Source organism: Paramormyrops kingsleyae, chromosome 1 (assembly GCF_048594095.1).
Source record: "Paramormyrops kingsleyae isolate MSU_618 chromosome 1, PKINGS_0.4, whole genome shotgun sequence".
Taxonomy (NCBI): domain Eukaryota; kingdom Metazoa; phylum Chordata; class Actinopteri; order Osteoglossiformes; family Mormyridae; genus Paramormyrops; species Paramormyrops kingsleyae.
Window position 1 is genome coordinate 75,515,538 of NC_132797.1, and position 26,070 is coordinate 75,541,607.

Sequence of the window (26,070 nt, forward strand, 5' to 3'; positions counted from 1 at the left end):
CGTTATGAAAGTCCGTGGAGGAGTAACGAAGAACTAACTGCGATTTATTTTTTTTAGCTGATGAATCACCTAGTGAGAATGTTCAGCTATTAAATAAAATTGTTTGGTGTCATATCTGTCATTTGTGTGTTGATTATATTCCACAAAGTTAAAAAGTTGGGTGATTCCATAATTATTGCCAAGGGTTTTATGTTCATGTTATTATCCATCCATCCAGGGTCTGGAGCCTATGGGTACAAAGCAGGGAACAATCCAGGAGGGGGCACCAACCCATCACAAGACACACACACACACACACACACACACACCCCTATGGGCAATTTGTGAACTCCAATTAGCCCCAGCCTGTTTTGACTGTGGAGGGGAAACCCCACGATGACACAGGGAGAACATGTGGACTCCACACATGGAACCATGGCAGAGACTCAAACCCTGGTCCCAGAGGTGTGAGCGCTAACCACTGCACCACCGTGCGCCCCGCTTATCACCAAACAGTGCAAATTATCTTTAATGAGGGCATGCCTTCACATTTCAAGACCATGCATGGTTACAAATTTAAATCAATACCAAAACGAAGTTACCTCTGAATTAAGCCAATTTTACGGGCACAGTCATGTTTATAGATCTGAGATGCCGCCATACTTTGCAGGAAAATGAAGTGGCATTTAAATAAGAAATTTTTGGCTTTCTCCGATTGTTTGTATTACCGATCTCAGCATGTTGTATAAATATGGTCACGCTTGTTATCACACCAGATGTGGGCGGCATGAAGAAGAATTGGGTTTATCGGCCAAATATATGTTCACACACAGAGCAATTGTCTCCCGATGGCAATGGGTCTCATACATAGATACAGCCAAGGGTCACACACAGTGCAGTGGGTGTACGACTCTGGCCGGCAGTGCAGTGTCCAGGATGCTATCATAAATTGCAGGTACGACAGGGATATGACGTGTGCTTGAATTGAGGGAAATGTTTATGAATATTTTTCTGAGCTTGTTCCAAAAACTTTTTTTGTAATATAAATAAAGCTTACAACCAAGAATGTTTTCTGTAACAGATTGCTGGGAAACCTGTTTTATATAATATAACCGAAAAGAATAGCCTTTGTTGTCATCGCACACCATATACAATGAAACACAATAAGCGCTATAATCCTGATCGCTGCACACTCAGCAATAGTTAGCGTGATACGTACTAGTTGAAAAAGATGCTCATTGTCTCGTGTAGTTTTGCATTATACGATAATTGAAGGTACAGTAAAACTAAGGCTTCTGGAAAACTCGTAAGTATTCTGCAAGAAAACAAGTGTTACATGTTTTGGATTTGTGCACCCCATGGGTGTAGTAACTCTTATTCGTCAAGTGCGTTTGCAGGACCCTAATTAGCAAACAAGAGACGTTTGCAGCATGTGCACCAACCTAAAGTTATGATTGCAAAGTAGTAGGCATGTGTCTTTTTTTTAGAAAAGCTTCAGTCACGAATCCAACGTCACCTTGCTGTTTTTTTCTCTTCCCCTGACATTTGTGGTCAGGAAAGACAAACTGGAGGGGGGCGGCGGCCGAAATGCATGCTGGGATAGGTCGCTTTGTACACGGCAAAGCCCTACTGAAACCAAGATGGCAGAAATTACCTTGTGCGGTGAGAACGGGGCCTAAAATGAAAATTTGTCCCTCGCACTAGCGAGCTCGCAGACCCCCTCCCCACCCCCTTGTTTAGTACGAGTCTACGGTAACGAGCCGCGTCGAAGGGCCGGCAGCCGGGCCGACGAGGGACACCTTCGCACACACGCACACACACAGACGACGCGGTGCGACCGAGGCAGGGAGAGTCTCGTATGAGTTCCGAAGAGAATCAGGACTGCGAGTGCGCGCCGCCACAGGCCGAGTCCACACCGGCAGCAGGATACGACAGGTCGGTGTACCGTCTAGGCGAGCACCGGGGATTCCGCCTGCGCCGGTCAGTTAGGAGGCCTGGGGGGTGTAGCTAGGCTAACGGGCTAGTCCGTCAGGAAAGTGCGCCTGCTGCTACAGAAGCGCATCCGTAACGGGGAGAGTGCCAGCCCATGGCTTGTTTGATTTAATGCCCGGTCGTTGGGGATATGGTGTGTTGGCCGCATAGCGGCAGCTTAACGGGTCTAGCCGTGGGCCACTGGCTAGGCGACGGTGACGCTGCGGCGGCGGCGTAAACTCGTTAGCAGCGCTGGGAGCGTGTAGCGGCTAGTTAGCCGCTAACATGCACTGTCATTATCCCACACTCGGCCTGCCTGTCAGTGTCACATTCCCACATAGATGTTTACTACGACGCCCCCCCTGCACACGCACACGCCCTCCGACCTGCACCTTTGGTCCCTGGCTCGCGGCTGCGGGGCTCTCCGTGCCGGTTAGCCTACTGGCTAACAGCCGCCTATCTTTTCGCTCTCGGGTTGTGCTGTTTGTTTATCAGATGCATAAATGGCTGCTGTCCCGCAGGTTTAAGCTGTCAGACCGGCTTGGTGTGGCCTGTTCTTCAGGCAGAGCTACGTCTTCTGCTCAGTGTTGCCAGTTCCTTTGGCGCGTCTAGTAAATAAATGTAGTAATAAGTGTAAATATACTGCATGTTTGAGCGGAATGCGATTGAAACTAACGGGCTTCTGTTGGTAAAGGTAACCGTGACACTTTACACTGTATTTTGTGTATATTCTGAATGGTTGGCTGTGTGTTAGAATAATAGTATTCTTAAGTTGTTGTGCCGTATACGCGTAGCCTTTTTATGATTGCTTAGTGATATTTATGTATGATTTAAAATGATCAGAATTGGTCACATTGAAATTAGTTTACAATGTTCTTGATATTTTCTTGACTGAACGTTAATGGTCAAATCGATTTTGGAATACACCGCATGCACTTGTGCAGTGTAAAGTAGAAACTTGTCGTATGCTGAAATACGATTTATGATGTGTTGCTCTGTTACCAGTTGCAGGGATCCAGTTAATAAATATCTTCGTATATGCTACTTTTCACAAGATCTGGAGGCTGAGAATTGCTAAAAATTCCTGGCGCATTTTTCTAAAGAGTAGTCTGAAATGTCCGGCGGATTGCCGAAGTTCCGACAGAGCAGCCACGTGGTGTTACGTGTCATCGCTTCTCATTAGACCAAGCTGACTAGTGTGACAAACAGATCCCTCTTACCACGCTAGTAAAAATGAACAACCATGTACGGTGAAATTAAAACACAGGGAAAACTACACGGATAAGTGTGAATAAGCTTTGATTGCATTATCTTTTTCAAAATGACCTTTTCCTTTTGATATTGCTTTTTTTGATTTAGATGTATTCTTCCAGTGTCTTGCTAGCTTAAAAAAATATTGACACTTGCATTGCAGCCAGACGGACACCATACTTGGAAACAGGATTTTTGCAGTGTCCAAGGCGAGGAGTTGCAGATAAGGCTGTCATTATATGCAGACTTTGGTTAACAATATGCATAGAGGCTCTGCAGTATTTGAGTGTGTTGGTACTCGTTGGGATGCTAACCTGCAGCTCAGTAGGTTGCGGCTTTGATTAGCACTTTGTGATGCACTAAGAAAGAAAAGTAGCAGTTTAGGATTGAGTTGTTTTGTAAATGTGGTAAGTGGTTGCAAATGCATCAGTGTCTAGGTCAGCAAGACGGCAGCGTTCCCAAACCTGTCGGCGGCGTGAGGCCTACAGTCCCCCTCACTTCTCTGTTCCCCTGTTTCAGATCAGTAGAGGAGTCTGACATAGAAAACCCTGAAGCAAGCCGAATGTAAGTGCTGGTCTCCTGTTCGCCTCCCGCTCCATCTCTGAGTGTGTTAACGGCTCCATATCAAGTTAGGTTTTCGTCCCAGTAGTAGGTTACCAAATTAACTATTGCGTTTTTGGGAAAAGCAGTGCCGTGTCCACTTTCCCAAAGTTACCCATTTAGACAGAGACATTAAATGTTAGTGCATGACTGGGCACCATGTATTTATGTCTGGGAAGTGTTAAACTCACCATCTGTCTTGACTTACCCCTGTTCTGTGTCATTAAGGGTCTTGGTCTGATGGGTTTTATACTCTACTGCTGAAGATTCAGCTCTTCAGAAATGGAATTGGTCTTTAATAATTATTTCACTGATATCACATGTTTTTGCGTGGTCATCTGTTTTTGCCAAACCCCTCTATTAATGCATGATTTGAAAGCCCTTTCTAAACAAAGCATGCTAATTATGTGCATTGTGATTAATAAATGTAATCATCAGTTTTTAGTTGTTTTCTGGTTGTCCGATATAACAAATGTTTGTCACGAAATTTGACAGTATGTCATTTCACACATTTTAAGCAGAATGTGAAATATTGCTTTAATAGTCAAAGCCTCTTCTTCTCCCATAGGTCTTTCAGCAGTAGACATAATCATCCCAGCATGCACTGTTTTCATGTTCAATTGCTGTGTTACATTTGCAGTTCTCCTCTTTTATTGTGTAACATCTTTTGTTGAAACTGAAAGCTGGACTGGGAACAATATTAATTTGGTGCTGAACCAACTTGAATATCTCTCACTTACACACATACACGTCCCCGTTGTTTGCAGACTTATTTTTCTGTTTTGGTTTTGCCTATGTGGAAGTTACGCTGGCCCTTGGATTTCTGTGGTTTCTGCCATGACATCAGTGAACTATTTCTCACGTCGGTCTGGCAGTAAAAGGGGGCATGTTTGGATATCAGTTGATTCTGGTAGAAGTCAGCTGATTAATGCACAGCTGTCAGAAAACAAGACAGTTCGTTTGCAGTAATTTGGGGAAAATTAAGAATCGAGCAGTGCAGCTAGTGAGAATTCTCTGAAAGCTGACTGTAATCCCTCCCTTAATTAAACTCCTGAGACGGCGTGGTTCTCCTCACGTTTGGCCTCCTTTGGGCTCTGCCTCCTGTCTTCATGTCCTGAGAGCAGCAGCAGCAGCGCGTCATGTTTGTTTTCATATTTCTGCATTTTTTAACATGCTGTGACTGGCGCTTGGCAGTCAGCTGTGCAGGGCAGCTCTGAGGGTGAGTGCGCTTCTGCCTTTTCTAAGCTGCGCCTTTGTATGATACAGGGCCATTGATTCATGCTTGATCAGTGAGGGAAGTGGTTTAATTTCACATTCGCATCCTTAGTCTTTAGAATAGTAACCCTGCTTGGTTCTTCATGAAACGCCAGTGTGAGACAGTTTCTGAAGCTTGATGCTTAGGGGGTCTTTACGTATTTTTTCCCCCCATGTGAAACCAACCCGTGTGAGCTTGGTTAAATCTAGCTTTTTGTCTTTGCTGCCTGCTTTTGGTCTGATAGCCCAGTAAACTTGTCAGAGGGACATTGACTGATAAATTTCGTTATTGTGTATAAATATTCTCAATCTTCTGTGTTCTGCTGTCAAAATAATTGTTGTTGTTGCCAAGTTGCTGCTTCTTTTCATTTCCTGCACAGCTCGTTTGCTCGCTGTCGTGGGAGTTCATTCAGTGTTAATGTGCCTTTACCTTTGAGCTGTGTACAGGTGTCCTGTTAGGCTAAACCGCCCTGCCAATGGACTGCTCCTCCAGCCACTGTCCCACATGTAGTTTGGCTTTCAAATTCAGCTCCAGCACAAGCTGAATGTCTAACTGGTTCCCATATCCTCCCCCAGTATTTTTTTCTCTTTCTTTTGTGCACCCTTGTCATTTTTGGTGATTAAATGGACATTTTGAAGTGCTCAATTGAACAATTGATAGTTTAACCTGCGACAGTTTCAAGAGTTCCATTGTTGCACCAAATCGTCAGTCTCTTTTTTTTTATTCATTGTTGTTGGTGCCTTTGAATATTCATAGTCATTCACAAGGACTGGTGTGTGCATTTTATGCACATCATTCTTCCTTTTCCACAAAAGGAAGCGATTGAGAGAGTCTGCACTGTCCCCAGTGTCTGAGTGCATCTCTTTGCTGGTGGTGCGGCTCGGCCTCTCTATACTAACCCTTGTGCCTCATGTCTGAATGTCTGATCCAGGAAGCGGGCAGCTGCGAAGCATCTAATCGAGCGTTACTACCACCAGTTAACCGAGGGCTGCGGAAATGAAGCCTGCACGAATGAGTTTTGCGCTTCCTGGCCGCGTTTCCAGCGTATGGATAACAACACAGCGGCCGTCAAGGCCCTCGAGCTTTATAAGATTAATGCCAAACTCTGTGATCCCCACCCCTCCAAGAAAGGGACGAGTTCTGCTTACCTAGAGAACAGTGCCAAGGGAATCCACCACAACTCAGCCTGCAGCGACAGGACAATGAGCCGCAAGGAGACTCCTGCTGCCCGGGATGATTTTAAAGGTAAACCAGCAGGCCATGCAGCCCAGAATCGCGTCGTCCTGCGACCTGCCGAATTGTGGGTTGAGTTTTGGTTTTAGCGCGGTGCCTTTTTATAGCAGATGGTTTGCCACGAAGCCTCGGTGAACCCGCTCGCTTTTTGCGATTCCCTTTGATCTTCGGCAAATGTTGGGCAGTTTTGAAATGCTCCTCCTTTGAATAGCTAATGTTGCTAAAGTTAGCCCAGGGAACGGAGCATGGAGCCATTGAGCTGACCGGCCGGGTGATCTGGAGGTTGAAACTTGAGTTTTTTTGTGATGCCTGTATTATTGTATCGATAGAATTGGATTGCATAGCAGCCAATTGCATAGCGACCCAATAGCAGCCAGTTTTTTAGTATGATGAAACATTACCCTGAGGCTGATCTGAAAACCATTGAGATGCAGTATATCACGCTCCACTTAGGCATCTCCATTAACTAATTCAGCGCGCGCCGCCTTTTCTGATAAGTAATGTATTGACCCATCGTGGCCAGCAGCAGCAAAATGAATTTTTCACCTCCCCACGCCGCCTTTGCTGCATTAGCTGTTCGTTCTTTGCCTTCTAAACTGCACTGGATTATAACCATAAATCTGAATTGTCTCTGTCCTCCACAGCAGGGGTGGGGCCATGCCGGAATGCAGTCATCACTTCCAGTCCAAATCAGGAAATGGAACTGGAGTTGGAATTTAAATCTCCCTGAAATTCGCATTCAATTCCAGTTCTGTTCCCTGTAGTTTTTTTTTTTTTTTTTTCCGATCCCAACTCCAGTTCCATTTCCTGATTTGGATTGGAATTGATGTATGTGTTCTGGAAAAGGCCTCAGCCCTGCTCCACAGCACTGTATAACAAAACACTTTTTGGCTTAACCAAAATACCGACGTCTGATTGGCTAGAACTTAGCAGTAAAGTTGATCAGTTGGTCTGTCAGATGATGAGGCACCTGTTTAATGTCTAATTAGATTGCTTTAAAAGTAGCATAAATATCACAGTCATGTAAGTTATTTCTCCCCTAAATGCATATATTGCTGTCTTGGCAGATTTGAATTTCTTGACAGAGGAGAAGGTGTATGAGATCCTGGAGATCTGTGGGGAGACGGAGGACTACTCCCCCTTGATTCGGGCGATCGGCCGGGTCTTCTCCAGTGCTGAGGGCCTAGTGCAGAGCTTCCGCAAGACAAAGCCGCACACCAAGGAGGAGCTCAAGTCGCTCCAGGCCAAGGACGAGGACAAGGATGAGGATGAGAAGGAGAAGGCTGCCTGCTCTGCTGCTGCTATGGAGGAAGATGGTGAAGCCTCTTCCTCTCGCCTCGGGGAAGGTGCTTCGCAGGGGGACAACAATGTTCAAAAGCTGGGGGTAGATGAGGTGTCTGTGGACATTGATGCTGTGAGGCGGGTTTATAACAAACTCCTGGCCAATGAGAAGATTGAGGCTGCCTTCCTTAATGCACTGGTGTACCTATCACCCAACGTGGAATGTGACCTGACGTACCACAATGTGTACTCCAGGGATCCCAACTATCTTAACCTGTTTGTCATCGTGATGGAGAACAGCAACCTCCACAGCCCCGAGTATCTGGAGATCGCCCTGCCGCTCTTCTGCAAGGCCATGAGCAAGCTGCCACTGGCAGCGTTGGCCAAACTGGCGCGCCTCTGGTCCCAGTACAGTGCCGAGCAGATCCGACGGATGATGGAGACTTTCCAGCAGCTCATCACCTACAAGGTCATCAGCAACGAGTTCAACAGCCGCAATCTGGTTAATGACGACGACGCCGTCGTGGCTGCCACCAAATGCTTGAAGATCGTCTACTACGCCAACCTGCTCGGTGGTGAGCTGGACACGGACCACAACGAAGAGGAGGATGACGAGCCGATACCGGAGTCCAGCGAGCTGACCCTGCAGGAGCTGCTCGGCGAGGAACGCCGGAACAAGAAGGGCCCTCGTGTGGACCCACTGGAAACGGAGCTGGGCATTAAGACTATCGATTGCCGCCGGCCCCTCATCCCCTTCGAGGAATTCATCAACGAGCCCCTGAACGACGTGCTGGAGATGGACAAGGACTACACCTTCTTCAAGGTGGAGACGGAGAATAAGTTCTCCTTCATGACCTGCCCATTTGTCCTCAATGCTGTCACCAAGAACTTGGGACTGTACTATGACAACAGGATCCGAATGTATAGCGAGCGACGTATCACGGTTCTGTACAGTCTGGTTCAGGGGCAGCAGCTGAATCCCTACCTGCGACTGAAGGTGCGCAGAGACCACATCATCGATGACGCCCTGGTCAGAGTGAGTATCTCCACAGGCCCGTACTTCTACGTGCAGACCAGTTGATTACCGATACCATTTTTGGAGTTCAGTTTGAGTGGGAGGAGCCAGTATGAAACGCTTTCTTATGCAGTAAATGTCGTACCTTTTCACCGTGTAGCTATGCAGCAGTACCTCTTGTATACCCAATAAACAGCAGCAGCAGCATTGCTTTGTCTTCCCCAGTAATTTTGAGTGCTTCTGGATAATGCTGAGGTGGGAACTTCACTCTCTCCCTTCAGCCCCTTTCAGATAAGCTTACATAAAATCCATTCAGCAGGGGGAGGCTTTCATTGCTTTGGAACAGCAGTCCAGGTCCCCTGTAGTTTGGACACCAAGCAGCTCTATCTTGGTAGATGACCTTGCAGAACCACTGGGGTGAATCATTTCCTCGATTTTCGCTTCGTATTGGGGTTCAGAGACACTGCTTATGGTAATAATACAGTGAGGAAGCCCCATGTTGATCCGGATCTGGTCCGGCCGTCATTTGGTTATTCGACAGTGAGGTTTTCCATCCGCAGTGATCTGGAGGTTGGCCAAGCTTTCATTTTGGCGCCCTCCTCCCTTCCCATTTCTGCCTGCCAGGTGTCCCTTAATCAAATAGGCTGACGGTTCTCGTCTCTTCCTGCCGCAGCTGGAGATGATCGCCATGGAGAACCCTGCCGACCTTAAGAAGCAGCTCTATGTCGAGTTTGAGGGAGAGCAAGGCGTCGATGAAGGAGGGGTGTCGAAAGAGTTCTTCCAGCTGGTGGTGGAGGAGATCTTCAACCCGGACATTGGTATGACTCATCACTACCCTTGAAAGGTGGATTTGTGTGAGAAGTAATTGTGGTTTTTAACACCACTCTTCTAAAGAAACGGTTGAATTCTTTAGGGAGTGGAGTGCAATGCATAATACATAAACCGTGGCTGCCTTGGGGAGTTCTTCCAGTTCTTTTCAGCTCAGTCCTGATTTTGATCTCAACGTCCCCTGCAGGAATGTTCACATATGACGAAACCACAAAGCTGTTTTGGTTCAATCCGTCCTCCTTTGAGAATGAGGGTCAGTTCACCCTCATCGGGATCGTCCTGGGCCTGGCCATTTACAACAACTGCATTCTCGACATCCACTTCCCTATGGTGGTCTACAGGAAGTTACTGGGCAAGAAAGGAACCTTCCGAGACCTGGCAGATTCTCACCCGGTAACTGATTGTTCTTCGAAATGCTCTGGAAATCCTCTGAAGACCATTTCTCTTCTTTAAATTGTGATGGTTTTTCATCGTTTCTGCATGATGCTCGAGTATATATGTATGTATGTTACGTCACGTTACATTACGTTACAACATCCAGAACCAATGGGGAGCCACTTCCACCACCAGCACCATGTAACGCCCACCTGGATGATGCGACAGTAGCTATTCTGTGCCAGTACGCTCACCACACAGTAGCCGATGTGGTGAAGGGCCAGAAAAGAATTCACCAATTAGGAGGATGATTAGGAGGCCAGATTTGAAAACACCACAATGGGCAATTTAGCCAGGGCATCGGGGAACCCCCCTACACTTTCAGAAGATGCTCAGGGATTCTTTATGACCTCAGAGAGTCAAATAGCAAGCCAGCTACTCCCATGGAACTTATTTAACGGTAGCAGTGTTGACGTCCGACGTGATCGAGCATCCATGGGCCTGTGGTGTTGACTGGCCAGTCCTTAGCATTGCTGAGTGCAGCTCTGACCTTGCAGGTTCTCTACCAGAGTCTGAAGGAGCTCTTGGAGTATGAGGGCAGCGTAGAGGAAGACATGATGATCACCTTCCAGATATCCCAGACTGACCTTTTTGGAAACCCCCTCATGTACAACCTGCGGGAGAATGGAGACAAAATACCAGTTACCAACGAGAACAGAAAGGTGAACCGACATCTGTGTTGCTCCGCCAGTGATATGGCTTGAGGGTGTAGGGGTTCGAGTAATAGTCACCTGTGCTTCCCATCTTACCCACTTCAGTGAGTGGCTTAATTTTAGGTTAGGTGTGAGTTATGTCATGGTGCCAACCAGTTGGGGGAAATGGGTTTTCAGGATGTCTTGAATCAGCAAAAGTTCTCGGAATACAATTTCTGAGGGAGAAAGTGCTGAATCTTTTTGTCGTTCGCAGGAGTTTGTCGCCCTGTATGCTGAGTTCATGCTCAACAAAACAGTAGAAAAGCAGTTCAAGGCATTCAGAAGAGGTTTTCACATGGTCACTAACGAGTCGCCTCTAAAATATTTATTTCGACCTGAAGAGATTGAGCTACTAATCTGTGGAAGCAGGGTGAGGCAGCCTTACACCGCAAGTGAACCGTTCTGCTTGTTCATGTATGATTTTTCCAAGCAGCTGCCCACCTGTTTAAACATTCTGTTCTGCACCAAACCCAGAACTTAGACTTTCTAGCGCTGGAGGAAACAACGGAATATGACGGCGGTTACAACAAGGACTCCCGCATAATTAGGTAAATTCATCTTTACAAAATGTACATTTTCACACCAGCTTGTGAATTTCGGTTGAGCTTCTTGTCAGAAATGTCGTCGTTAATCTGAGCCCAGAAATGAGTACAGAATGGTAATTTGGAATGTTTGGCTGCCCCAGGGACTTCTGGGAAACGGTGCACTCCTTCGGGGAGGAGCAGAAGCGGCTGTTCTTGCAGTTCACCACGGGCACGGACCGGGCGCCCGTGGGGGGGCTGGGAAAGCTTAAGATGATAATTGCTAAGAACGGCCCTGACACAGACAGGTAAGGTCGAGGGGCGGGGCCAAAGGGACACCTCATTGGCTCAGAGAAGGGGTGCGGCTGTTGGAAAATGATGGACAAACAGTTACAGTTTTTTATTTTAGTTTATTCGTTGAGAACATGGTGGAGCAGAATGACAATGCATGATGATTTTAAATATCTTGGTGTCAGACATAATTAGGATAAATTTCTTTCCTACCGATGTAAATGGATGGATATTTGCTAAAGTTCTCAGGTGCAGGTTTTCAGCCGGCTTGCTTCCTTGCTGCTACTGCAGGCTGAGGAGAATGAGTGGGGTTTGTTTCAGGCGATTAGCATTATTTTTCACACGCTGCTTTTAACGTGAAAGAAAGCGGAGAACGAAATGGGCGATTTCTGCGGCGCGCTCTGACCCACGGTGTGCCGTTCTCAGGTTGCCCACGTCGCACACCTGCTTCAATGTTCTGCTGCTCCCTGAGTACAGCAGCCGGGAGAAGCTGAGGGAGAGGCTGCTGAAGGCCATCATGTACGCCAAAGGGTTCGGCATGCTGTGAGCCAGCCGCGGCTGCGAGGAGAGAGAGCTCACCGTGGAGAAGCCAGCGCGGCTGGGTGCCGCTGTCCCTGCCGGAGGAAACGACAAACAAACAAACATAAAATAATAGTGAAAAATTCCGGAGGCCCGTCCTGTAGAGGGCGCTAGCGTCTGTGGCGACCTCCTGGTCCAGGTCCACATGCGCTGGTTCCACTGGGGCAGCAGAGAAACCACATGATCAAACTCCCTGCCTGTGTTTGCTTTACATATCTCCCTGTCTAGTTTGTACAGAATCGATTTTTTCCTTATTTATTTTAAGGGTTAAATCAATTCTTTTTTTTTTTTTTTTTTTTTTTTTGTTTTGGTGTAGGAAAGGTTGACGATTTGCTGTGGGGGAAAAAAAAAGATCATGTCATCGCTGAGAAATGGTCTCTGTACGAATGAATAATAGAGGAAGACCTTCAGTGTTGTAGTGTCCGGCTCTGTTACTTAGTCCTCACATTATCATGCCCCCTCCTGGTTTGGTGTTGAAACTGACCCTCGTTCCCTATCTGTAAGACAGCAGAAGGAAGCATTGTAATGATCTGGAATCTTTGAAGTCTGAGTTCCTAAACGGAGCGCATAGGGAGGCACCTCGCACATACATTATCGTTGTGTCGTCCTTCTTGGTGATCTAAAGTAGTGTTTGTAATTGAAAAAAAAAAGTGTTTTCCACATGATTTTCATGAGCAGAGAGATGAATATTACATGTCACAAAGGATTTGAGTGTTTATTCCTTGAGCAAATGAAAGTGCACTTAAAAAAAAAATCCGAATGTTAGGGAACTGTGCTGCCTGCCTTTCACCATGGCCTTTTGTTTTTCCCGCTCTGTCGCCCCGAAGTCTTCCCGGTTCCCACTCTCTACAGCAGTGTCTCCCAATCCGGATCCTCGGGGACCCACCGTCGCTCCATGCTTTTGCTCCCTCCCAGCTCCCTGTCAGACAGGCCACATTTTTGCTCGGGACTTGGGAGGGAGCAAAAACATGGACTGTCTGTGGGACCCCGAGGATGGGATTTGGAAACACACATCACACGTATCTTCCCTGTGTTTCAGAGGGTCTGTATTTATTACATAATTGCACCATTTGTACGGCCTTTTTCGGTCAAATAGTGCTGCTACCTATGGCCAGTGTCCCTTTAGGTTTAAATGCTTTTTTCTGCATTATTTTTGATTTTACCAATTACTTAATTTTTTTTTTGCCTCTTCCCTCCCTGCCCAAAATGTATTGAGTTGCTAACTGATGCTTTTGAAAAAAATGTTGGAATGTCAAACCCCTCCCTCCCTTATCTTTAAGTGCAAGACCTGAGACTGAAGGTTTTTGGGGGGGAGAAAAACAAGCCACTGAAAACGCTGTGGTGACCTTTGACATTTTCGGCTCTTAGCTGGACCTTGATACTGCACAGGGTTTCGCAGTCAGAAAAGCTGCTTGAATCAAACCACTATTAGAGATATTCCGAGAGTGCATGTTGATGATCGAGCCCTGATCTCACGGTTTGTGTTGCTTTTAAGTTAATTTTCCTGTGGTTTGTACTACTGCGGATTCCATGGAACTTCGACATTGGAAACTCTGGACCCCAGAAGAAAGGAAGCGTTGAAGAAAAATGTGATATTGTGGCAGATCTCATAAGGGACACGGTTCATTGTTTGTAGGTTTAATTGAATTAACATACCCACCAGCCCTCCCTCCCCCTAAAAAGAAAAGATTTAAAACTGCAGAAAGTGAACATGTGGTATGTAAACATGAAGCAAAATAAAAGTGACTGCATTTTTTTCCCTTTGTGTCCCTTGAAAGAAATGATTGTTCATTTTCACTTGACCCCTGTAGACGCCAGCTGACTAAACAAATATCAGGAGTCCGTCAAAACCACCCCCCAGTACCACAGTGCTCTTGATCAACCTAGGGGTTGCTGGAGTATTATGAAACATCAATGGTTTTTGAAAAAAATGATGTATATGCAGAACACGCTGAACTTTGTATCCCATAACCGAAATGCACCCTTTTCTTCAAGCAGCTCTACTGGGTCTGATAATTTTTTTCCTTCCACTGACAAGGAGCTTTTTATGACACTGGTGCTTTGACTTGATCAATGTGTAACTAATACGCAGAGATGTGTAAATTTAAATGTTTACTGGGGAAGTTTCCTAAGTGTGTGTGTACATATGTACATACATGATCGGTTATTACTGAGCACTGTTGTGGACGGTACAGTGCATCCTTACCTGACAAGGTCAAGTCTGGGTCGTCTCAAAATCTCTCTAGAATATTTGTCTCTCAGTATCTGATAATAGTCGAGTTACTGTTACCAGGCCAAAGACGATGGTGGTACTGGAAGAAGCTTTGGGGGAAACGCTTCTGGGAACATATTCCTCTCATGGTGGGGTCCACGTGACACCCTAAATTTGCCTTTGTCCTTATTAAGTCTCAGTTCAGATACTTCAGATGGAATTGGCAGCACACTATTCCTGTCAGGTGTGAGTAGTTTGGATTTCATTCCTCTGTCTCAGCAGTTTTTTATAGCAAGTAACCCTCCAAACACCCAGTGGATAGCCCAAACTGTAACTAACCTCCAAACACCCAGTGGATAGCCCAAAACTGCAAGTAACCTCCAAACACCCAATGGATAGCCAAAAACTGCAAGTAACCTCCAAACACCCAATGGATAGCCCAAAACTGCATCTTGCAGTGTGCTGTTAAGGCGCAGGGCTGCTGTTGTAAGCATTGTTAAAATTCTTCTGTTGGTAGGTTGTTTCCTTGGCATCTGAAGTTACGGTTACATATTCAATGCATCAGGAATCTTCATCAATAGGTATTTCATTGTGCTGATTATGCATAATTAATAGTTGCTGTTTACAGTACCTGCTTCATAGACTTGGATTCACAGTGAGACAGTATTTACCTTTAATTACAGAAACTAATGCTTGTACAGTGAATTGTTTAATGGCACATGAAGTTGTGCATCTTTATCCTGAAGGTGAGGAGCTACCATAACTGTCCTCATCTACAGAGATCTAGAAGCTTCCATTGTAAGGATTGTTGTTCATCCATTTTCTCTCTTCCAAGTTCTCCTTGGTCACCAGGGCACTGTAGCTCTCTAAGACCAGAAACTCCACAGGAGTATCACAGTGGGAGGACCTGTAGTCCAGGCTTCGCATGGTGAGGCTCCTGCTGGCTGTCGGCCGCCACTTCTGCTCATCTTCTCCCTCGGTGGCATGCGGTAGCTGATCCATGGGGACCCTCTTCCTTTTGCCATCGCCCAGGATTTCCCCCAGGCTCTGGGCGTTGTCGGTGGTGGAGGTCACGCCCCGATGCCGCGTTTGCACTACCGCACTCTGCACAAAGCGGCGGATCCTCTCGCCCAGGTCATTCTGCCGGCTCACTGGGATCAGGGAGGTCCCGTTGCTGCCTGCCATTGTAAGAGGTGCAGAGCTTGCACAGGATCTTGGACGTACACTTGGTACCCTTTCCTGGGAGAGGGTTCTGATTTGACCAGCGGTGCTAGTTGGTGTTAGCCCAGGGGATTCATCTTTTATCGTTGGCGTTGTTAGTTCCATATGTGATGTTCCTGATTTGTGCCAAAGCTCTTCTGCCTGATGGACGTTCACTGCAGCACTCCAGGGATGTGCTTTCTTGGCCAGTCGTGTTCCTCTTCTGCTGATGGCTTCTCTTTCCTGAGCATTAGTATCTGAGGTTGCACATCTCCTGTTCTGCCAGGAAGCCTTCTGGGATGAGTACCTGATGGGTTCCCCGACTGTCCTGGTTGACGCTTGTCCTCGAGAAGCTGTAGGTACCTGGTGTCCACTACGGATTAGCATCTTTCCCTGCGTCATCCAGACGCCCCCCCCTAGTGCCCCCCTAGTGCTACCACAACATGTGTCCACAATGGCCCCACACTTTGCAGTGTGGCTGGTCTCCCTCTGCATGCCCAGGCACGTGTGGGTCAGCGCAGCTCTCTGCAGCCTACCCTGAAAGCGATGGTAAAGAAGCCTTTGGTCCAGGTTGAAGGAGGTCTCCACCTGCCTCTTCATGGCCTCCAGAGAGCTTAGCTGTTTCTTCAACACACTCTCCTCCCTCCAGTTGAAGGAGATGATCTTTTGTGACTGTTCTGAGTCAGTAGCCCTCGTTCTTTCTGTCATATTGCCTCTAGTCACTCACCATCAAGTGCAACTTGGCTTACTGACCAAGCAGAAAGTGTAAAAACCTATTTTGGATACAGAGAACTGTTCTGCTGTGTGTTTGGTCCCCATTCCCCTGGAGAACCGGCGGTTGCTAATAACACAGTCAAATGCAGCCCAGGCCTCATTGTCTGTTGTCAGGGAGGTGATTGGAGCTGCTGGTGACATAAACACAGTTCAGCCTTGATCAGTCCGCCAATGGAAAATGAATACAGGTTTACAAATGGACACCATGTACCACTGCAGAACATTTCAGTCTAGCAGAATGGTTTACTATGGGAACTGCTGATAAAATATTACCACAGGAAAGAGAGGTAGAAATATCTACCCAGGGTACACGGTTTCCATCACAATATTAGACATTACATACTTACAAAACTGTTTAGCTCACAATAATAATAAATTCTAATGCTAAATACATTCATGGAATATTCAATTAAAAGTTGAACCTGTGTGTTTTAGTATTATCAGATTTTATTGAAATCTGAAAGATTTTCAGATGCTAAATGCATGAATTAAAGTACATTTGACACATTTTAATAAATGCAGATAGAGTCACTGTTCAAACTGTCTCAGAGTAATCTGCTCAGCCTATAATTAGCACGCCTCATCACTGCCAACACGTGCATGATTGTTAGCCCAATGTCACTCGGCCCGCTGAGAGAGTCTGTTCCTGTCCAGCAAAGGGTTATTTGTGCTGGGGGACGATGTTAAAGCCTGCAAATTGTGATTGCCCTCCAATCTGCCTGTACAATTAATGTGGCTTGAGATTAACTATGCAAACTATGGGGTTTTATTCCATGCAGAGATGCCAATTGTCCCTGTCAGTGTGTCTCGTGACGTTGCTGCCTGGGGCGTAGCCGGGAATTTCAATCTGAAGAAACATGGATGAACCAGCAGGTAGAATTTGCTGAGTGGGGGAGACCCAGAAATATCCATTGGGGGCTCGTGTAAAGTGCAGGGACCCCTGGATCTGCCAGGGTATCCAAGCCCCTCCGGTGTTCCTGCTTGCTGCTAGGAATAGCATATTCTGAGTTGATGTGAACGGTTCCTTTAGTATCATCTACTGTGCAGACAAAGATGTTCAGTAACCAGGTCTTCCATGACAGCTGTACCATCCTGCACACAACGGAGGCTGTATATTTATACATGAAACATTTAAACCTGACAGGTAAAAAGATCCATTTTTAAACCAAAATGACATGTTACACAAATTTATCTTTATAAACAATTTTTTTATGTCCCAGACTACCTTATGAGATTTATGCAAAATGTTTTACAAAAAAACATCTGTATAAAATATAGATAGATAGATAGATAGATAGATATGACAATAAAGGTTATCTATTTATTAGGATATTTGTCTTCACAGTCTGTTACAATACAAATAAAGTACATTACAGGCCTCTAACATGTTAAACATAAATACATAAAACGGCACACATAAACATATACACGCAATTAGTAGCAGAGATTTGATGGGTACAAAATTAATGTGGTAAGTGCAGCTATGGCAGTAGGGATGAAACTCTTGCAACACTGCTGCTGTGTTGGAGATGTATAGTAACACTGTACATGAAATTACTTAGTCTTCTTGTCTTCAACAACCTCTGAGAGATCCTCCTCCCTGAGAGTTTTGACCCTGGACTCCATGTTGGAGATTCTCTGCTTAATCTTGGTCTGGCTGGCTGTGTACTCAGCCATGAGTTTGGCCAGTTTGGTCTGCATGACATCCAGGTTGGTCTCCAGCCAGATGATCTTCTCCTCCAGGTCCTTGGGGTCTGCCCCGGTGTTGGCTACAGCCTCGTCGATTAGGTTGTCTTTCATTAGGATGGCCTTCCCTTTTTCCTCCAGGGCCTTTTTGGCCTCTGGGTATTCGGTGAGTACCTCCATCAGGTCGTCCTTGGAAAGGGCAAAGAGGTCAGAGTAGCCCAAGCTCCGGATGTTGGCAGTTCTTCGGTTCCCCGCCTTACTTCCCTTGATCCCCAGAATGCTGATCTCACCGAAGTAGGCACCATCGCTTAGCACCACAAACTGTGTGACACCATCGTCGGCAACCACAGCCAGCTTGCCTTCCTTGATGATGTACATCTCTCTGCCTATGTCACCCTTCTTACAGATGTAGTCCCCAGGGCTGAAAACCTGCGGCTGCAGTCTCAGCACCAGTTCGATGAGCAGCCCGGCCTCGCAGTCCTGGAAGATGCGCACCTTCTTCAGTGTGTCAAGGTGCACGTTGATGGCAATCTCAGCCTTCAGCTTGTCTGGCAGGTTCTTCAGCACTTCCTTCTCATCACAAGTCTTTTTATTAGTCCACAGGTAGTCAAACCATTTGATCACCCTGGCCTCTAGGTCCTTGGTGACCTTCCGGAATTGCATGTACTGCTTGATGGAGTCAATCTTGGCCTGGAACTCTGCACGGGAGGCATTCATATTGGAGATCATGGCACCAACATTACCAACGATGGTTGCGAAAATCAACACGCCAATGAGAAAGTCACACACTACAAAGAGGTACTCCACATCTCTGACAGGGGGCGGTGTTTCTCCTATGGTGGTTAGGGTAAGCGTGGACCAGTACAGGCAGTAAATGTATTTCCTGGACAGCCGCCCATACTCGGGGTGACTGATGTTGGGATATACCCAGGTATCTGTACCAAAGCCAATGACCTTGGAGATGGCAAAGAAAATGCAAGCGTTCCAATGGATAATGATGAGAATGTAAAGCACAAGATTGCTGATTCTGAAAATGTTGGGGTAATTAGTTCTGGTCTCTGTGCGATCAAAGAACTCAAACAGCCTTGAAATTTTGAAGAGGCGGTTGAACCTCAGCTCTGGAATGTTGATCCCTACTTTCAGCATGAAAATGTCAGTTGGTAGCACTGAAATTATGTCGTATTTGAAATGCTGGGTTTTCCTGTAATGCTCTCTCAGTTTCTTCACATCTTTTATAAGTAATCCCTGTTCCAGGAAACCTGTTAAAGAAAATGTTTGTCTTGGGATGTAAAAGTAGAAAAAACCCCTGATTTACTTCACGACAAATTGTTGTCAGAAAAATTAATGTTTGCTTTCTTGCTTTAAGTGAACAGTACAGGTCAACAATATTGTTTAGACCAAGGACCTCACCTGTTCTTGACCTGACAAACGTGTCAGCGAGGTACATGAAATCTGAGGAGTAATCTACAACAATCCATAGTGTAGTGAAACTCTCCTGGAGTTCGTTGAAACAGGCCCTGGAAGGAAATGAGCAGCAGCTTAAAAGGCAGGTATGAGCAGCATGAGCAGGTGTGAATGGAGACATAATGGAGACAGCATAAACCATCATGGATCCATCAGCCTAAACCATCAGGGAACCATCATCCTAAACCATCATGGATCCATCAGCCTAAACCATCAGGGAACCATCATCCTAAACCATCATGGATCCATCAGCATAAACCATCATGGATCCATCAGCCTAAACTATCAGGGAACCATCATCCTAAACCATCATGGATCCATCAGCCTAAACCATCAGGGAACCATCATCCTAAACCATCATGGATCCATCAGGCTAAACCATCATGGATCCATCATCCTAAACCATCATGGATCCATCAGCCTAAACCATCAGGGAACCATCATCCTAAACCATCATGGATCCATCAGGCTAAACGATCACGGATCCATCAGCATAAACCATCATGGATCCATCAGCCTAAACCATCAGGGAACCATCATCCTAAACCATCATGGATCCATCAGGCTAAACGATCATGGATCCATCAGCCTAAACCATCATGGATCCATCAGCCTAAACCATCATGGATCCATCAGCCTAAACCATCACGGAACCATCAGCTTAAACCATCATGGAACCATCAGCCTAAATCATAATGAAGACAGTCTAAACCATCTCCTTTGGAATGGAGACTGCTATCTGAAAGACATGATTGAAAACCACCCAGAACTGACATGCTCTGGCCCCCGGATCACCCTCCCGCCATACCCAGTAATGGGGTGCCCATTACAGACCTGGTTATCAGCATCATCAGGTTGTACATGACGGGAACCGCGATGATGGTGAGCCAGCTGTAGTACAAGTCTGTCGCTGGGTCCATGATCCATACCTCTTTCCTGAAAGAGTTAGAAATCAGTCACGGCAAATCCACAATTTGCGGCAAATCCCCAATTGCTGTTCTCACTTTGCTCTCCGGTTCAGTCGAGTGTCCATCAGAATGGGCTCCCTTCCAGTCAGCCTTTTTGATTCATTTATGGGATGTTTAAAGAGTTCTGCACTGCTCTACTGAACCGGCTCCTCTACTCCCCAGTAAGTAACCCATCAGATACTCACGGCGGCTCCTCCTTTTTTTTCTCGTCTTTCTTCTCATCCTTTTTCTCTTCCTTCTTTTCATCTTTCTTCTCCTCCTTTTTATCTCCATCTTTTTTCTCTCCTTTTATTGTTTCCTTCTTGTCCTCCTTTTTGCTAAATGCGATGTGTTTTTATTCCCTTGTTTTGCATTGCTCAGCAAGACGGCAGTTATCATTATTAAGAAGCTATGGTTCTGTCTAGAGTGGATACACTCTATTCATCAAGGGAAGGAGTTGCAGGGAGTTCTATGTATCTCTTCAGACTGGGCTATCAGAACCACTAATTGCCCCAGGAGGACAAGAGGACTTATGGCATGCATATTTGGTGTGATTGCAGAGTTTGTCTTCAGTTAATTAATTTTTTCTGAGCTTTTGGGTCACTGACAGTTACTTGTCCAATCACTTTTAAAGTCCTCACTGATTTTCTGTGGTCTGAAAGCTCCAGTGTGAGCATGCAGGTTCATATTTGACCAGCAGGGGGCAGAGTAGCCCACCAATCCTTGCTGATAGCCTGTCTCAGCTCAGCTACTGCACCCAACACCAACCAAGCAGACTTCAAAAGGAACTCTGGTTTGGAGAGAGCCTATTTTATCCCTGTGTTTTTGTGGTGAATCTTTAAATGAATTATGTTGGTATTCTGAAAAAAGGTGCCAAAATCAGACTTCTTAATATTTTTACTTAGTGGCTTTTTTTAGACCACAAAAACAAGGGATAGTTTGCTGATGAAAATAAAAATGAGGCTCTGATTCCAATGTAAAACTTTGTCTCGTTTTTGAGTTTTTAAAGACTTCCAAGGCAATTATTTTACATGCCAGTGAGCACTGAGTTTCTGCAGACCATTCCAAATTGGAAAAGATTGGAGAAGAAAGTTTTAACATTCAGTGTGTTTTAACAAGTCTGATTTTCCAAAATATATTTTAATATTATCCTGTGAACCCTGAGGTTTCCAGAGCATATTAAAGAGAAGGGAAGTTAGGGACGTGGAAGTAATCGTCATCATCGTCGTTGTATTTTAGAAATCATTTTACAGTTTTGCAGGGTCATATATTGTGGTGAAACATAAATCCCTTTCAGTAGTCATATCAGGTGGTGATTATTTGCTGTGTGGCGCTTTATGCTGTGCTTTTAAATACCTCCACATCCCATTAGAAACTGGATACTTTAGTTTCCCTCCGGTTTCACCCGGAGAGAAAGTAAAGTGACAAATACTAAGTAATTGTAGACAAATTACTAAGTAAGGAGTGTAAAAGATGTACCAGAGGACCAATACACTTACTCATCTGTGTTGTTACAGTTGTTGATATTAAGAACAGCCAGTGGCCAATGACTGATACGACTTGTAAATAAAAACAGATCCATTAAATATTCCTACGGTCTCTTGCTCCTATTTGGAATCATCAAACTCGGAACCCAGTTACGGTCAATATTTCATATTTGTATATAAACTACAATTTTGAGCAAAGTTATACCATCAGTAGCTTAAACAGGACTGAGAATGACACTCGGCACCGTCCGGCAGGTTCATGCTGGATGCCCCCCCCGTCCCCCCCAGGAGACTTACTTCCTCTTCTGAGGTCCACCTGGGTGGCCAGTGGACGATTGGCCCTGGCTTCCTCGGCTGGAGACCTCCTTGAGCTCAGGGCCGCGGAACCGTTCTAGGAAGGAGTCTGGTCTTTCTGCTTCCTGGGTTAAGGTGTGGGAAGCCCAGGTCCTCAGCATGAACATGAAGTGGGAGAGCCTGAAAGAGAAGGTTGGTGCTGTTACTGGTGACCAGGAAGACAGTGGTAACCAAACACACCAAATACTCTGTTTGAGTAGACCGGGGGGTGTTCCGCGAAGCAGGACTTCTTAGTTACCTGGGTTAAAATAAGCTAGAAGATTGTCCAATAGGAATTCTCCTTACCTAAACTTTAATTGGACAATCATGACTTCTAGCTTAAGTGAACCCAACTAACTGAGAAATCCGGCTTCATGGAGTGCACCTTGGTGTAGACTGGTCTTTGTGGACAGTCTTTGTCAAGATCAGTGTTTGAGTAGAGTGATCATTGTGGGCAGTCTTTGTCAAGATCAGTGTTTGAGTAGAGTGATCATTGTGGGCAGTCTCGAATTCATCTCTCTTGTGTGGGTGGGTCTGGGACTGTGAATAGGTAAGGATTCCTGAATGGGTATTATTTACTGGGATGACTGGGGTGTGTGGTCTTTACTCAAGGTTCGGAGCAGCGTGGATAACAACCTTGCCATGGCTCCAGAGCCTGTGAAGGAGCTTCTGTGGGACTCTGGAAGTCTGCTGGTGGCCAGTGAGGAGACTCCTTGGATATCAGAAGAGGTGTCGTCGCAGAGAGAGGTCGCCCTGACAACAAAAATTCCCTGTCAGCTTTGTCACATAATGTAACAAAAACGCCATTCTATGGTGCGCTCAACAGGCGGATTTTTTATTTTTTATTTTTCTGTTTCCATTTCGGAGGACGGCAGTTTAGCGTGCTGTGAAGACAGGGTATAGAAGATAGAAAACGCTGTCCATGCCAGCTCTATAAGTCCTTCTTTGATGAGAACAGCCTTAAGAGGCTTTTGGTTAAGATTTCTTCAAAGGCTTGAGCCTTACACATGGACAGCTGAAGTGTGACACAGTTTGCAACCCAGACATTCACGGGCCATTTTAGGAAATAAAATCCATGCTTAGAAACTCATAAAATGAAGTTAGCTGCATGCCAAGTTAAATGTTCCATCATTGTGGGCTTAGGAGATTTATACTGGAAGTGTTTTCATGATTGCCTAAGGGTGTGAGGTGAGAACTGGTATTATGACATCACAGCTAGCAAAACATTTACTGAAAGCTGTGGGCACTGCAGAGCCAGGGCCAGGCTCTGACCTGCTGATGCCATTCTCCACGCAGTCAAGGTCATCCTCCGGGGTGCCGACCCACAGCCCGTGCTGGCTGGGGTACGAATGCTCGGTGCAGATTTTCGCCATCTTTAGGTCACATCTAGCCACTGCCCAACAGAAGGGGGGGGGGGGGGGGGGCAGGGTTACAATGTTTGTACACACACACACACACACACACACTCCAGTGCTCTGACCGCAATCATTTTCATTATGCACACACCAAGCAGTGGTGATTATCCGCCCATTCGACATTGAATGCTTCTTAAACATATAACGCCATTGTCCCAAGTTCCCACTTTGCTTAGACGTTGCAAACAGCGTCAGAAGGTGAATATATTTTAACTTTGAAAGGCTGGATATTCTACCATACTTTACCAGCAAAATATATTCTCATCAATTTCTTCTGCATGGTCATTTGGATTCGCCATAAGCCGTACAAATATAATGAGTGGTAATGAAAAACATGCCTGAAGATCTCCTTGGTTACTTCACTAATCTGACAGGGGCACAGATTGTGCTCACGGGGAATCACCCAGTAAAATATGTGGTTTTAAATGATTTGCTATTATAATCAGTTTAATGAGGAGGAGGAGGAACAAGTATGTGTTGAAATCAAGCAGGAGAGGAGTGACGTGATTGGTGAGACTTTGACATTGTGATCTAAAATACTAGTTTACTACAGTATTTTACACATTATGGAATGTGATTAATTTAGCGTGTTAGGATAACCGCGTCTCACGAGCAGTTGCCAATAGGCGATTGTATTTGGGTTTGTAAGGCACATTTTTAAGGTAGAGAATAAATTCTTTTTTATGTTTTATTTAAACAAAAGCAGGAAATTCAATGTGCAAGTAAACTATAGATTCTGTTTTAACCTCTGCTGAATGATAGATATTTACTTTATGTACAACTGAAAGATGTGTAACTATCTTCTTTAACAGAAGACTGCATGTTAGCGGCTAAATGTTCTGTTAAAGTAATTGGCCCAGGGTACGGATACGCTGGAATTAATACGGATTAACACTGCATTCACTGCATGCCGACCTTCCACTTTCAAACTGCAATTTCTGCGCATTATGAACAAACAGAAGTAACCTTACATTAATACCTTTACTAGTTTAATCTGGAGTGTATTCAAAATAAGCATAGCTGAAATTACTACAGCCGGCACCATTGTTTAATAATTTGCATGTACATTAGAGAACACTCATGTTAGGCTACATAGGCTACATTTAGATTAGGCCTACATTTAAAGATCTGAACACTCTACTTTATACGTAGTAATATATGTGCTTTTCATATTGTATTTCATTCACGGTTCAGAGTAACAAAATCTTCAGGCTAATTAGTTATGATCAGAAACTGGTAATTATGTTTTGCTTAGAAACTTTAGCATCACTTTTGCAGTGTTTTTACTGAACCGTGACAGCGGCAGGAACCTTAATACCAGATCAGCCTGAATTCACAACACAAAGTCCCGTCCGCAGCACCAGCCTCACATCACATATACCTGAACGCAGAGTTATTACAACCTGTTGTCTTCAGGCACTTGTGGAAGAAAAGATTCCAAAAATAATCCAATCCAGCCTGATGCTGAACATCACCATTTTGATAAATAGTATCCTTTCAATTGCATCACCTCCTGTCTTCAGTAAATGTCCATAACATGTCCATTGCTTCCACTTAGAGTTGATTCGTATAAAATCCAAGACGTGTCGATCACATCCAGTAAATGGGGATAAAATCGATCGTGCGTTTCAGCACCTGGTGGACAGACAGCTCCGCGGTACGAGGCGGATCGGAGCCGGAGAAAAGGCGCATGGGGCGTCACGCCGCCTCTCTTAATATTCATCAGCCCCAAGGAGCGGCGGCTCAGCGGCCTTCCGCTATCACGACAGGGTCTGTTGATGGATTCTTCTGTTATAATTTTATGTCTAATGATCTCACCTGTTCAGAGTAGGTCTCCAGCTGAAATGCACCCCCCCCATACATATATGTATGCATTAATTTCAGATAGAAGTGTTGTTCGTATGTTTCTGATGGTTGATGTTTAAGCTTTTGCTTTAATTACAGATTAATCACGGATTGTCTTAAGCAGTTTTTGTCATATTGAAACAGTGCACGTGATTAATCGCTTAGATTTAAGAACGATTTAAAGGAAAACTAGAAAAGCGTCCTTTATATATATCGGGGTTTTTTTTAAATCATGACAAATTCACCACCAGCATCAGAGTCTCCGTGAAGCACGTTTGCCTTTTTCCTGACAGCAAAAAGGGCTTCATGTGAAAACGCGAAGGAGGGCAGCGCGGCGGCTCGAGCTGCCCTCCAAAAGGACTCCACATGCTAATTCCCGCAAGTTTAATGCAAATGTGGAAGTGAAAAGGTGCTTAATTTACCGCGCGGACAGGCAAAGGCGATCTTCTCTGCTTCTTGGTCTGCATGTGTATCTACATGTTTGTTTTTCGCGGAAGAAAAAAAAGACCGTAGAAACGGAACCATCAAAATATTTTATTCTTAAATTCATTTGTCAGAGGTTCAGCAGTTGAGGAACCGCAGGTGATTGTGGCCGTATTGCTGTAAGTTTCTCTAAGCAAATTCAATGGGCAGTGTGTAGCTCAGCGGATAGGGGTCTGTGCCCATGCATGTACAGAAGGTTGTGGGTTTAAGTCCTGTGCTCAGTAATCATATGCCCCCCTGGGACCTTGAGCTCTCTGATTTTCACTTGTGAGTTCACTTGAGTATGCTTAATA

At 45.3% G+C, this 26,070-nt stretch overlaps 2 protein-coding genes across 7 annotated transcripts; one reads left to right on the forward strand and one right to left on the reverse strand.

Moving 5' to 3' along the window:
* The first annotated feature begins 1,534 nt into the window (after window positions 1-1,534).
* Window positions 1,535-13,691, forward strand: ube3a (ubiquitin protein ligase E3A). 5 transcript variants are annotated; one of them, XM_023800882.2, is made up of 11 exons: window positions 1,535-1,641; window positions 3,721-3,765; window positions 5,988-6,301; window positions 7,357-8,606; window positions 9,259-9,403; window positions 9,601-9,806; window positions 10,346-10,510; window positions 10,755-10,910; window positions 11,015-11,088; window positions 11,226-11,369; window positions 11,779-13,691. In XM_023800882.2, coding segments are annotated over exons 2-11 (2,577 nt in total). In that variant the 5' UTR covers window positions 1,535-1,641; window positions 3,721-3,763; the 3' UTR covers window positions 11,900-13,691. The 5 variants fall into 5 exon arrangements, with proteins under 5 accessions (XP_023656650.1, XP_023656653.1, XP_023656649.1 ...); XM_023800885.2 differs by having other exon boundaries at window positions 1,546-1,641; window positions 6,184-6,301; XM_023800881.2 differs by having other exon boundaries at window positions 1,568-1,914.
* A 2,096-nt stretch (window positions 13,692-15,787) lies between these two features.
* On the reverse strand, window positions 15,788-25,632 carry cnga3a (cyclic nucleotide gated channel subunit alpha 3a). Of its 2 annotated transcripts, XM_072699449.1 has the most exons (8): window positions 25,268-25,632; window positions 23,307-23,427; window positions 22,671-22,787; window positions 21,999-22,175; window positions 20,421-20,552; window positions 20,102-20,203; window positions 19,214-19,320; window positions 15,788-19,062 (listed from the first exon to the last, which is right to left on the reverse strand). In XM_072699449.1, exons 2-8 carry the CDS (start codon window positions 23,405-23,407, stop codon window positions 17,672-17,674), a joined length of 2,127 nt encoding a protein of 708 aa, XP_072555550.1. In that variant the 5' UTR covers window positions 23,408-23,427; window positions 25,268-25,632; the 3' UTR covers window positions 15,788-17,671. The 2 variants fall into 2 exon arrangements, with proteins under 2 accessions (XP_072555550.1, XP_023656762.2); XM_023800994.2 differs by lacking the exons at window positions 21,999-22,175; window positions 22,671-22,787; window positions 23,307-23,427; window positions 25,268-25,632 and having other exon boundaries at window positions 15,789-19,062; window positions 20,272-20,440.
* Between the last annotated feature and the right edge of the window lie 438 nt (window positions 25,633-26,070).